This window comes from Electrona antarctica (assembly GCF_951216825.1).
Source record: "Electrona antarctica genome assembly, chromosome: 22".
In the NCBI taxonomy this organism is placed as follows: domain Eukaryota; kingdom Metazoa; phylum Chordata; class Actinopteri; order Myctophiformes; family Myctophidae; genus Electrona; species Electrona antarctica.
The window spans coordinates 5,897,655-5,910,154 of NC_136805.1; the positions used below are offsets into that span (position 1 = coordinate 5,897,655).

The 12,500-nt window shown below is 43.3% G+C and overlaps 2 protein-coding genes across 3 annotated transcripts in view; one reads left to right on the forward strand and one right to left on the reverse strand.

The window, feature by feature from the left end:
- The window catches only part of lipf (lipase, gastric), a 23,078-nt gene extending 17,598 nt beyond the window's left edge, over positions 1-5,480 (reverse strand). The window contains exons 1-2 of one of the 2 annotated variants that reach the window (XM_079492464.1): positions 5,424-5,480; positions 207-384 (exon numbers count right to left, since the gene is read on the reverse strand). In XM_079492464.1, the coding sequence (XP_079348590.1) occupies positions 207-383 (177 nt within the window). In that variant the 5' untranslated portion in view covers position 384; positions 5,424-5,480. Of the gene's footprint in view, positions 1-206; positions 394-5,423 lie in introns of both variants that reach the window. The other variant, XM_079492463.1, reaches the window with a different exon arrangement.
- Positions 5,481-6,353: 873 nt separating this feature from the next.
- rnls (renalase, FAD-dependent amine oxidase) overlaps positions 6,354-12,500 on the forward strand; it is a gene marked incomplete at its 3' end in the record, with an annotated part of 16,164 nt that continues 10,017 nt past the window's right edge. Inside the window, exons 1-4 of the mRNA XM_079492781.1 lie at positions 6,354-6,555; positions 7,285-7,390; positions 8,180-8,322; positions 11,135-11,293. Coding sequence (XP_079348907.1) covers positions 6,438-6,555; positions 7,285-7,390; positions 8,180-8,322; positions 11,135-11,293 — 526 coding nt within the window. The 5' untranslated portion in view covers positions 6,354-6,437. The remainder of the gene's footprint in view (positions 6,556-7,284; positions 7,391-8,179; positions 8,323-11,134; positions 11,294-12,500) is intronic.

The following is a 12,500-nucleotide window of genomic DNA, read 5'->3' on the forward strand; positions in this document are numbered from 1 at the left end:
GAAGTCACACTTGAACTTCAGCCTGGAGATTAAACACAACCCTCAACTCACCCACATCCTATTCAAACGTACAGTACATGAGTGCTGGCCATGTTATAATAGGCCAACATAAATACAGTGAACATCACAAAGCAACGGGTGTGCTTGAGCGTGCGATGTGCGTGTGTGTCTGTGTGTGTGTGTGTGTGTGTGTGTGTGTCACTCACTATGTTCATGTTGACCTCGGGGTCTATACCAGGCTTGTCCCCGGCAAAGCGTCTGTCCACATGGACGGCTGTCCCTCCGCCGTGGAGACTGTGCTTTTGGACATAAGACCTGGTGTTGTGAGGACCGCTGTGGACCAGCCCGCTGACGGCCAACACACACACTGCTACGCACAGCATCCTCATCCTGCTGCAACACACACCAACACATCAGTCAATCAGTTAGGCAGGCAATCAATCAATCAATCAATATCAGAATAAGAGGCAGAGCCCAATATATTGTCATTATTTGACTTTTATTGTCTGACATTTGTTTTGACTAAGATTGTGTAAAAAAAGGAAAAAGGAGCACTCACTGCTCAAATAAAACACATTTGAAATATTTGTTTTTAATTTATGATAAAAGATATAACACTGTGTCTGAATTATGCAGCCGATTCTTTTTTTATAAATGTTTTTTTTTTTCGTGGCTTTTGCCTTTATTTTATATTTTTTATGGAGGGACAGACAGTAGGCTGACAGGAAATGGGGAGAGAGATGGGGGGAAGACATGCAGTAAAGGCCGTCGGGATCGGGAGTCAAACCCGCGGCACACTGCCAGACTGGATTAACAGCCAAGGTGCCTGGACCACTGAGCCATGGCCCAGGCCAGTCAATTCTTTTTTAAACCACTTTCAACCTGGTGGCCTGAATTTTGGGCTTATCACGAGAGGCAAACAGTTTGGCAAAAATAGGTGAACTTTCTGCGAAAATAGCCGGTCGAGAGACGGGTCATGTTGGGATGTGTTGTGAAATGAGCAACACTGTCTGGCCTTTAACACAGAACTACTGGCTCACGACATGATGGGTGGACAGTAGACACACAGAATTCCATTACACTTATTTTGGACTTATATTTTCAGCACTGTTTTTTGCTTACAGGGTCTGAAATGGTTTCGCAATGTTGTTTGTCAAATTATTGTACTGAAATATAGCTGGAAAATCCATTTTTGTCAGAAAGTGACACGCACGGCCTGGGCTCAGCGGTCCAGGCACGCACGCACGCACGCACGCACGCACGCACGCACGCACGCACGCACGCACGCACGCACACACACACACACACACACACACATACAAGTAACTATAGGACTCACTCATCCCGATACAGGGCACTTCAGTTTATTATTGTCTCTCTCTTCCTGTACTGTGTTGTGAGACCACAACACTGTGGTCTCAGTTCTGCTTCCCTAACCTCTCTCTCTCTAGAGCCAACACCATACAGCCAATAGAATCACATTCAGAATTAGCTTTATTGTGAGTCACATGTCACAGGTTTAGAGAAATAAAGAAGTGGGTGAATTTCTTTTTTGGGCATCATTCCCATCGTCATTTTCCACAGAAGAAAGAAAGGGAAGAAGATGGTTTTCAAACAAGAATAAAATTAAAATACACACAAAAAATAAAGAAATCTACATATTCACATGGTATACCTGAGATAAGATATAAAAGGTGCGTGAGCATACAGTAGCAGCACATGTATACTGTGCATGCTATATAGTTAACCCATTTTGGGCGGGAACCCCTTTTGGTGTTTTAAACATTATGTTATAATTTAGCTATTGAAAAATAGCAGATCTACAAGCTCATAGCGCGCCACCGAGTGGCGCGCTACGAGCTTGTAGGTCTGCTATTTTTTTTAAATCGTGAAAATGTGGCACAAATCTTTGAATATATATATTATTTCAGAGTGAACGTTTTTAACTCAAATCTTTGCGTCTGGGGTGTCACTGGAACAACATATTTTCAGATGGGGGTCGGCGGCCAAATACATATATTTTTGGGAGTCCTTGACATGAAACTGTTTGAGCACCACTGACATAGAAACATGGGTTTATCAGATAACTGTCAGGATTTAGAAAACATTTGTAGAATCGACCTCAGGTCTAACTTAAGGTGCTAGAAAAAAAAGAATAAATAAATATAATCCACATAAAGTAGACTGATACTAGTGTAATCTACAAGTGGGTCCATGAGTATCAAGAGCAAAGAAAAAGTCACATATCTGTATGATCCACAGAGGGTTATGTAAGAGTTTTACAAAAAAGTCTAGTCCCTTCAGGTGCATTTCGACTTCCCCTCACAGCACGTAATCTCTGACATATAGGTTGGCTTGGAGCACTGCTGTTTACACGAGATAAAGCACATGTTAAACTTTAGACTGTGGGTCCAATGTATAGGACTCCATTATGAAGCACCACTGAACTGCATGCTTCCATCAATACGGAAAAAAATATCTTCTAAATCCTAACAGTTTTCTGAAAAACCTATGTTTACTTTCTATGTCAGTGGTGCTCAACCTATTTCATGTCAAGGACCCCCAGAATTATCTGTATTTGGCCGCGGACCCCCATCTGAAAATATGTAGTTCCAGGGACCCCCCAGAAGCAAATATTTGAGTTAAAAACGTTCGCTCTGAATGAATATATATTCAAAGATTTGCGTCACATTTTCACGTTTTTTAAAAAAAACTCGGTGCCGCGCTCGTAGCGCGGCACCGAGTGCCGCGCTACGAGCTTGTGAGATCTGCTATTTTTCAATAGCTATAGTATAGCATAATGCTTAAAACACCAAAAGGGGTTCCCGTCCTGAATGAGTTAAAGAACAAAGATGCAACCAAGGAAAAATAAACCAAGGCAAGGAGACTCTTCTGGTGAAAAAGGTTAAAAACCCTTGTTGATGTGGCTATAGGTCATAATAACCCACGCGTAGCGGGCAGCACTGTGCCACCAGTCTGGCCGTTATGCGTGCGTAGCGGGCAGCACTGTGCCACCAGTCTGGCCGTTATGCGTGCGTAGCGGGCAGCACTGTGCCACCAGTCTGGCCGTTATGCGTGGGTTATCCAATTTGTTTGGTTTAATGACTTGCCAAAAATAGGGGTTGAAAGTATTTAAAGTGTTCTCTATCACGTATTACTAGGCCTTTAGTATACCTTAAAAGTTTGTATTTACTAACGTTAATTACCTTATTATTATTAGGCTGTACAATAATATATTTGTAGTGACATTTCACTGCACATGCACATCCTAGTGATGAGCAATGAGCATGGTGATGACTAAAGCCTTATGGACTCTCACCCAATGAGCATGGTGATGACTAAAGCCTTATGGACTCTCACCCAATGAGCATGGTGATGACTAAAGCCTTATGGACTCTCACCCAATGAGCATGGTGATGACTAAAGCCTTATGGACTCTCACCCAATGAGCATGGTGATGACTAAAGCCTTATGGACTCTCACCCAGATGATAAATATAGAAACAATGCTGTGAAAAGAGGTTCTGGAAGTGATGAAACAGCGTTTTCTTTGGGGGGTGTTTTTTTTAGGCTATAAACAAAATAACCAAAGAGGAAACCTTGCAGCTAAGATACATCACAAACACTCTCACTTGTGACACAAAGCTGCAGTGTGTTTCACAATGGAGGCAGAGGAGTAGGAGAACTTAACCACTTCAACCCCAGCATGAGCATCCGTAGTGTGGGGAACGCTTTCGCAGGAAATAGCAGATCGACAAGCTCACTGACCCAGCCAGGTCCCCCATGCAGGGGTCTGTACTTGGACCCCTCCTTTTTCCCCCTTTATCCCATTTTGACCTGAGATCAGATTCTAAAAAATGTTTCTATGTCAGTCGTTCTTCGATTTTTAAAAAATATCAGACCTACAAGCTCGTAGCGCGCCACTCGGTGGCGCGCTATGAGCTTGTAGATCTGCTATTTTTCAATAGCTAAAGCATAACATAATGCTAACACCAAAAGGGGTTCCCGCACAAAATGGGTTATACACCAAATATCTTTTCCGATAATAGCAGATCTACAACCTTAGCTCAAAATGCCTTAACAACTGTGAGTTTGGTGAATGGATGGAAAATGTTTGCCCATTACATGCCCAGAATCAGGATGCTATAATAGGCCGGGTTCATAATATAGCTTTTAATATGCTCTCGTACTGTCAATGTTCATATTTACAATTACTAAATGGTAAATGGTAAATGGTGCATTTATATAGCGCCTTTATCCAAGGCGCTTTACATAGACTGTGCATTACATGTGCATTACATTCACCCATTCACACACACATTCATACACCGATGGCAACGGAAACCATGCAAGGCACCAACTAGCACATCGGGAGCAATCAGGGGTTCAGTGTCTTGATCAAGGACACTTCGACAGTAACTCTGCGGGAGCCCGGGTTTGAACTGGCAACCTTGCGGTTACCATCCAGGCACTCTACCCCTGAACCACCGCTGTTACTGATAACTATCAACACACAAACGCAAGACAAGATATCAATCTTGCCTGGCTCTTATTGAGCAGACAACAGGCTTTAGATGTGTTATATTATTGTTATTATTGTTGTTGTTGTTGTTGTTGTTATAAGTAGTAGTGGTAGTATAGTTTCTAGTTTCACATTCATAATACAGTTGTAATAACTGATAACTTGTCTGTCATTATTACATCCATATTCTTTCTGCCTTGCTCTGAGTAGATATTTATATATTGATGTAAGTTGATTAGTGGTTATGTTCTGGTTTTCATATTTTACATTGCAACACAAAGCCTATATATACCCTAAAACCCCTCTCTCGCATATCAATAAATGTCATTCAATTTAAAACGACTGAAATAGTTTGGAATGTGCTTTTTTTTTCCATTTGCTGAAGATTCATTTCAAACACGTGATCATTTATATGCACACAACAAGAAGTTTAATTCAAAAATATACCCACTGTATTAAAGTCATTTTAATGATTGTATGTAAGTTTAGGGTAATTTAAAAACATATATTGATCTCTTGGAATGTATGGTAGCCTATACACTTCTTATACACAAGTATATATAGGCATTTAACAGACGCTCTTAAGCAGAAAGACCAGCTAAGCAATTAAATATATCAAATACAGAGAGCAGTGCCTCTAGTAATCTATAGGATCCCAGCCCGTAAATATCAGTCTAAAGTAAACATTATGCTATCAAATTAATAATCTGTACATTTAGGTAAACAATGAACCTATAGCATCTGTCTACTCTAACCTGCTATCAAACATTTAACACTGTGGTCTTATAGTTATTTTGTATGCAAGAAAATAAACGTTTTGTCTTTGTATAGGACCAATTTAGGCTATATATGTTCAACATAGTTATGAACACAACAAACAACTTTATCCAGAAGAGACTCACCCTGCAGTGTAGACGAAGCAGAACAGAAGAACTAGTCTGAGGAGGACTCAATGTTTCTTCTTCTTAAAAGACATTTTACAGAGGAGGAGGAGAGATCCTCTTCTACGTCACGGCCAAAGAAAGTGACGTCAAAACCCGGACGTTCATTGCACGCTTCTTTAAGCAAACTGGTGACCTGTCGAATTCTGTGACGCCAGGGGTCGTTGTTTTGCGTTATCACGAAGGATTCGTGCTTTTTGGCTTCAGTAATGATAGTAATAATAATAAGAAAAACGAAGTATACATTAATAGTTTGATCATTATTCTAGCTAAATTTCATATACATAAATCCAAATGTAGTCATTCCAAACCTCCATTCATTGTATTTGAGATTGAGGCCAGGCAGTACATTAAAACAATTTATAACTCAAATAAATAAGAAAGCTGTTGCTTGTGTAAGTGTTCACTCTTTAATGTTTTCTGTTTGTAATCCCTCCCTGTTTGTTTGTTTGTTTGTTTGTTTGTTTGTTTGTTTGTTTGTTTGTCTTGTTTTGTATTGTAATTGTATGTCATGACTGTTGTAAAAGATTTGCTAAAAAAACAAACAAAAAAAAGAACAACATTAATGGAGGAAATTAAGACTTTGTTGAATTTGGAACATTTGAAATAAACCTTAGAGTATATATTAATAATATATTATATATTAATATATACTCTAAGAAATAAAAAGCTGACAGCTGTTGCTTCCGTAGAAACCGTATCAAATAGGTCACCGATTTTAATGTAACGCAACACAGGAACCCCGCCAGTGTTTTTGGTCGTCCAACAGTTTCTTTAACCCCTCGGTGGGAGGAGACCAGACTCGAACACAGCAGATCCACAAGCTCACGGCGCGTCGCGCGTGCGACGCGTCGTGAGCTTGCAGATCTGCTGTTTTCGTTGCAACAGCTGTATGGGGGGCATAATGTCAGCGCCAGGGCAGGCAGGAGGACATAGCCTACATGTGATTTGTAAAACATATTGAACATCATCATCATGTCTCGGGTTTTGATCATCGGCGCGGGGCTGACGGGCAGTGTGTGCGCGTGTCTGCTGAGGAGAGAACTCCAGAACAAAGTCTCCTTAGTGGTGTGGGACAAGTCCAGAGGCTCAGGTGGGTTTAGGCTGCTGGACCTCAAATAAGTCACCCTCACCTTAGTGGTGTGGGACAAGTACAGGGGCTCAGGCGGGTTTCTGGGGGCTGCTGGACCTCATATAAGTCACCTTAGTGGTGTGGGACAAGTACAGGGGCTCAAGCGGGTTTCTGGGTGCTGCTGGAACTCATATAAGTCCCCTTAGTGGTGTGGGACAAGTCAGGGGCTCAGGTGGGTTTCTGGGGGCTGCTGTGCTGCCTGGACCTCATATAATAGTAGTGAATTAATTCCAGTTCAACTGTAGCCTACTAGTGTTGGATTGCTCAATAGGATGTCTGACTCTGTATGTATACATATTATTAATATAACGGAATGTACTATCTATAAACATGTAATAATTCATTCATATTTATAATCACAATAATGAATAGCCCACTGAGGTCATGGGTCGTGTGTGTGTGTGTGTGTGTGTGTGTGTGTGTGTGTGTGTGTGTGTGTGTGTGTGTGTGTGTGTGTGTGTGTGTGTGTGTGTGTGTGTGTGTGTGTCTAGTCTACCGCCTCTCAAAAGTCATTGGGGCTTTATTGACATGAGAAAAACATATATGTTTGTATTGCGAAAGCAAAAGTGGAACAGAACAGTAAAAATTAAAAAATAATAATTCTCACTCTCTCTCTCTCTCTCTCTCTCTCTCTCTCTCTCTCTCTCTCTCTCTCTCTCTCTCTCTCTCTCTCTCTCTCTCTCCCCCCAGGGGGTAGAATGTCCACCAGTAGAAGTCCAGATTATGGCTCCAGTTCGGTGGATTTGGGAGCTCAGTACATCTCAGCTACACCCCAGTATGCCAAGTCCCACCACAGGTAAACACCACACTGTGTGTGTGTGCGTGTGTGTGTGCGTGCGTTTCCACAGATAAAAAAATGTATAGAAAAAATAAATCATTTGAAAATGCGACACATTGTGAGCTTGTAGATCTGCTATTTTCAAAAAGCCGAAATATATAGTGCTGAAGTGGTTAGTGTGTTTTGTTATCCTAATCAGAATCTACAAAGTAACTAAAGTTTTCAAATAATTGTAGTGGAGTAAAAGTGTGCTTTGAGCACTTGGAAAAGCGCTATAAAAATGCAATTTATTACAAAATGCAATTCATTATTAAGTACAGTACTTAAGTACAGTTACCTCCCGCTGCCTCGGCCTCTCCCACCGTATCATCAGAGACCAGTCACACCCAGCACATTATCTCTTTCACCTCCTCCCCTCAGGGAGGAGATACCAGTCCATCAGTGCTGGTAGCTCAAGACTGAAAAACAGCTTTTTCCCCTACGCAGTCAGACTGCTAAACGAACGACATGAGCATTGACTGTCCCCTCATATGCATCATGCATTCTGTCTCTAATTGGACTGTGTTAATTTATTGGTTCCCTTCTCATCCATCATGCACTTTATAATATCACCATGCACTTTACTTCGTGTTGTATGTTATGTGTTATGTTGTATTTATGTACTACGGTTATGTGGGAGCTCCCTTGAAATTTCGTTGTATGCTCAGTGTATGCTTTGTGTGCAATGACAAATAAAAGTCTATTCTATTCTATTCTATTCTTCCAACACTGACGTATGTGCGTGCGTGTGTGTGTGTGTGTGTGTAGTTTCTACGAGGAGCTCCTGTCTGAAGGCATCCTGAAGCGATTGGACGCTCCGGTAGAAGGGATGATGAGCAACGATGGCAGCTCGCACTACATGACTCCACTGGGCATGTCGTCTGTCGTCAAACACTACCTCAAACAATCAGGTACGCACAAGTTGACCAGGTCCAAACACTACCTCAAACAATCAGGTACGCACAGGGTGACCAGGTCCAAACACTACCTCAAACAATCAGGTACGCACAGGGTGACCAGGTCCAAACACTACCTCAAACAATCAGGTACGCACAGGGTGACCAGGTCCAAACACTACCTCAAACAATCAGGTACGCACAGGGTGACCACCAGGTCCAAACACTACCTCAAACAATCAGGTACGCACAGGGTGACCACCAGGTCCAAACACTACCTCAAACAATCAGGTACGCACAGGGTGACCACCAGGTCCAAACACTACCTCAAACAATCAGGTACTCACAGGGTGACAACCAGGTCCAAACACTACCTCAAACAATCAGGTACTCACAGTGTGACCACCAGGTCCAAACACTACCTCAAACAATCAGTTATGCACAGTGACCACCAGGTCCAAACACTACCTCAAACAATCAGTTACGCACAGGGTGACCAGGTCCAAACACTACCTCAAACAATCAGGTACTCACAGGGTGACCACCAGGTCCAAACACTACCTCAAACAATCAGGTACGCACAGGGTGACCAGGTCCAAACACTACCTCAAACAATCAGGTACGCACAGGGTGACCAGGTCCAAACACTACCTCAAACAATCAGGTACGCACAGGGTGACCAGGTCCAAACACTACCTCAAACAATCAGGTACGCACAGGGTGACCACCAGGTCCAAACACTACCTCAAACAATCAGGTACGCACAGGGTGACCACCAGGTCCAAACACTACCTCAAACAATCAGGTACGCACAGGGTGACCACCAGGTCCAAACACTACCTCAAACAATCAGGTACTCACAGGGTGACAACCAGGTCCAAACACTACCTCAAACAATCAGGTACTCACAGTGTGACCACCAGGTCCAAACACTACCTCAAACAATCAGTTATGCACAGTGACCACCAGGTCCAAACACTACCTCAAACAATCAGTTACGCACAGGGTGACCAGGTCCAAACACTACCTCAAACAATCAGGTACTCACAGGGTGACCACCAGGTCCAAACTGTTCAATTACTACCTCAAACAATCAGGTACTCACAGGGTGACCACCAGGTCCAAACTGTTCAATTACTACCTCAAACAATCAGGTACGCACAGGGTGACCAGCAGGTCCAAACTGGTCATTTACTACCTCAAACAATCAGGTACGCATAGGGTGACCAGCAGGTCCAAACTGGTCATTTACTACCTCAAACAATCAGGTACGCATAGGGTGACCACCAGGTCCAAACTGTTCATTTGAGGGACAGAAGTGTGGGACAAGTGGGACCGGGGGACGGGGTTAGCAACTTATTAATTAAGTTGCTATTAAATGCCTTATGTCATATTCGACCATATAGTATAGTCCTATTGCCTATCATTTTGTTATTAAAACCCTCGACTAGCGTCTCACATTGTGTTTTAAAATGCTAATTTTAAAATGCTGATTTACTGTCAATTTGTGTTACGCTCTGAAAATAGCAGATCCGCTATTTTCAGCATTTCACCAAATGCGAAATCAGGAATCAGGAATGTAATCCTGCAATACGGGGAAAAGATAACCAGATCATCTGCGTACATAAGATGGTTGACAACAGCATTACCGATAATAACACAGCCCGTTTTACAGAGGTTCAGATTCCTAGACAGATCATCAATGTACATAGTATTAGTACTACAGTATATAATAGCATTTTGGGTGTGAAATACCAAACCGGTGCACCGAAACGAATGGCCCGATACGGCCTGTACTTTTCTTTTTCTATCTACATGTCTCATGTCTGTGTTTTATAATTTACTTTCTAATCATTTATTTTAAGTCTGTTTTCTCTCTCTATACCCCGCTGACTGTCATTTATTTATTTGTCATTCTTCTCTCTCTTTCCCAATTAATGTAATCTAATCTTTCCTTCTTTCTCGTCATTTTATGTCCCTCTTCAACATCCTTTCTTCCCCTTTCACTTTACTCTCTCTCTCTCTCTCTCTCTCATTCTTTCTCTCAATCTTTCGTTCTCCCTCTCTCATCTCTGTCTCTCCTCTCTCTCTCTCTCTCTCTCTCTCTCTCTCTCTCTCTCTCTCTCTCTCTCTCTCTCTCTCTCTCATAATATTAGAGAGACATGGTGAGAGAGGCAGAGAGAAATGGATATATTATACACACATCACTCTCTCCCTCTCTCTCACCTTCTCTCTCTCTCTCTCTATATATATATATATATATATATATATCTCTCTCTATCTCTATCTCTCTCTCACCATCTCTCTATCTCTCTCTACACCCCATTCGACTGGTATCATATATTGAATCGGTGAAATCATCCGTTATCAGCACGTTTGAATGGTGCCAAAATGTCCATACTGGCATCCTCACTGTTCAGTATGTCATTATCTGCGATTGTAGCATTGTCATTATCACTGATGTCCTGACGGAGGCGCGCCGTGTCTGGTGGCCATGAGCCACGTGAGGCACCGCCGAGCGAGGCGCTAGCCGAGCGAGTCGCCGTGCCGAGCGTTGCGAAGGCCACCAGACCCGACTCAGCGCCGTCCGAGTTACGTCCTGATAGGCAGAGAATAGTATATATTAGTAGCTCCTAGTTCCATGCACCGACAATAGTTGGAAATGACACGTCCAGCAGGGGGAAACCTTGACCAGGCTATGTGGTGAGGATGCCAGTATGGACATTTTGGCACCATTCAAACGTGCTGATAACGGATGATTTCGCCGTTCCGATGCAGAGATAACGGTCGAATCCGCTGCTCTCTCTCTGTCCTTCTCGCTAAGCAGGAGCGGAGCTGGTTTTTGAGCGTCACGTGACCGGCCTCTACAGGAGAGGTGCATCATGGGAAGTCCACGGGCGGGGCGGGGAGAAGGAGGTGTTTGACGCCGTCGTCATAACGATGCCGGTGCCACAAATCCTCCAACTTCAAGGAGACCTGACCGAGTGTGAGACGCACGCGCGCACGCACGCACGCACGCACGCACGCACGCACGCACGCACGCACGCAGCACAGCCACACACAAATCACACATAATAGGGTGCAGGCATTGGCACTAAGGGTTGCTCACGACGACAGGTAAATAAAACTTCCGGGCAGGTGGAGTTTGCTTTCAGGTTGCCCGACAGGTCAAGTGCCCGGGCCGTCTGAGAGCAGGTCAAGTGCCCGGGCCGTCTGAGAGCAGGTCAAGTGCCCGGGCCGTCTGAGAGCTGACGCAACCGTCTAAAAAACACAACACGAGATATCTGTCTAAAACACCTTAGGAAGTAAAAACTTCTGTCACACCGTCACTAGCCTCGGAAACCCAGACGTTTTTGTACAGTAGAGTACTACAGCACGAGTACAGTACAGCAGTTGTTCCCAAAGTGGGGTCCGGGGACCCCCAGGGGTACCTAAGGGAGTTCCAGGGGGGACCCAGCTAAATGATAGTTTGGAACCAAATGGACCATTATGGGTCTGTAACTCAGAGAGTGTACAAATGGAACCAAATGGACCCTGACGGGTCTATTTGGTTCCATTTGTACACTCTCAGAGTTAAAATAACATTGATTGTACAATATAAATTGGGTTCCCGACTCCCAGAGATAGAAATGCCATTAAGTGGGGGTCCGTAGACTAATGCATGTCAAACTGGGGGGGTCCTTGAAATTCAACGGGTTGAGAATCACTGCTAGAGCCGTTCTCTTATGGGGGTCCCTGGCATATCTTTTCAAATGGGGGTCCGCGGGCTAATTAGTGGCAATTTGGGGGTCCTTGACGTGAAGAGGTTTGGGAAGCACTGCAGTACAGCACCACTCAGTTCAGACTGGTCTGATTTTTATAACCTGTTGAAAATACTAATACTAAGTGTGTCTGAATACTGTATAGTTATATCGGTGCTGTTTTGTTTTGCACACCCTTTAACCCATTCTGGACGGGAACCCCTTTTGGTGTTTTAAACATTGTTATAATTTAGCTATTGAAAAATAGCAGATCTACAAGCTCATAGCGCGCCACCGAGTGGCGCGCTACGAGCTTGTAGGTCTGCTATTTTAGAAAAATCATGAAAAAGGGGACGCAAATTTGGAATATATATTCTTTTTTTAAGTCAAATCTTTTCTTCTGGGGGGTCCCTGGAACTACATATTTTCAGATGGGGGTCGGAGGCCAATTAC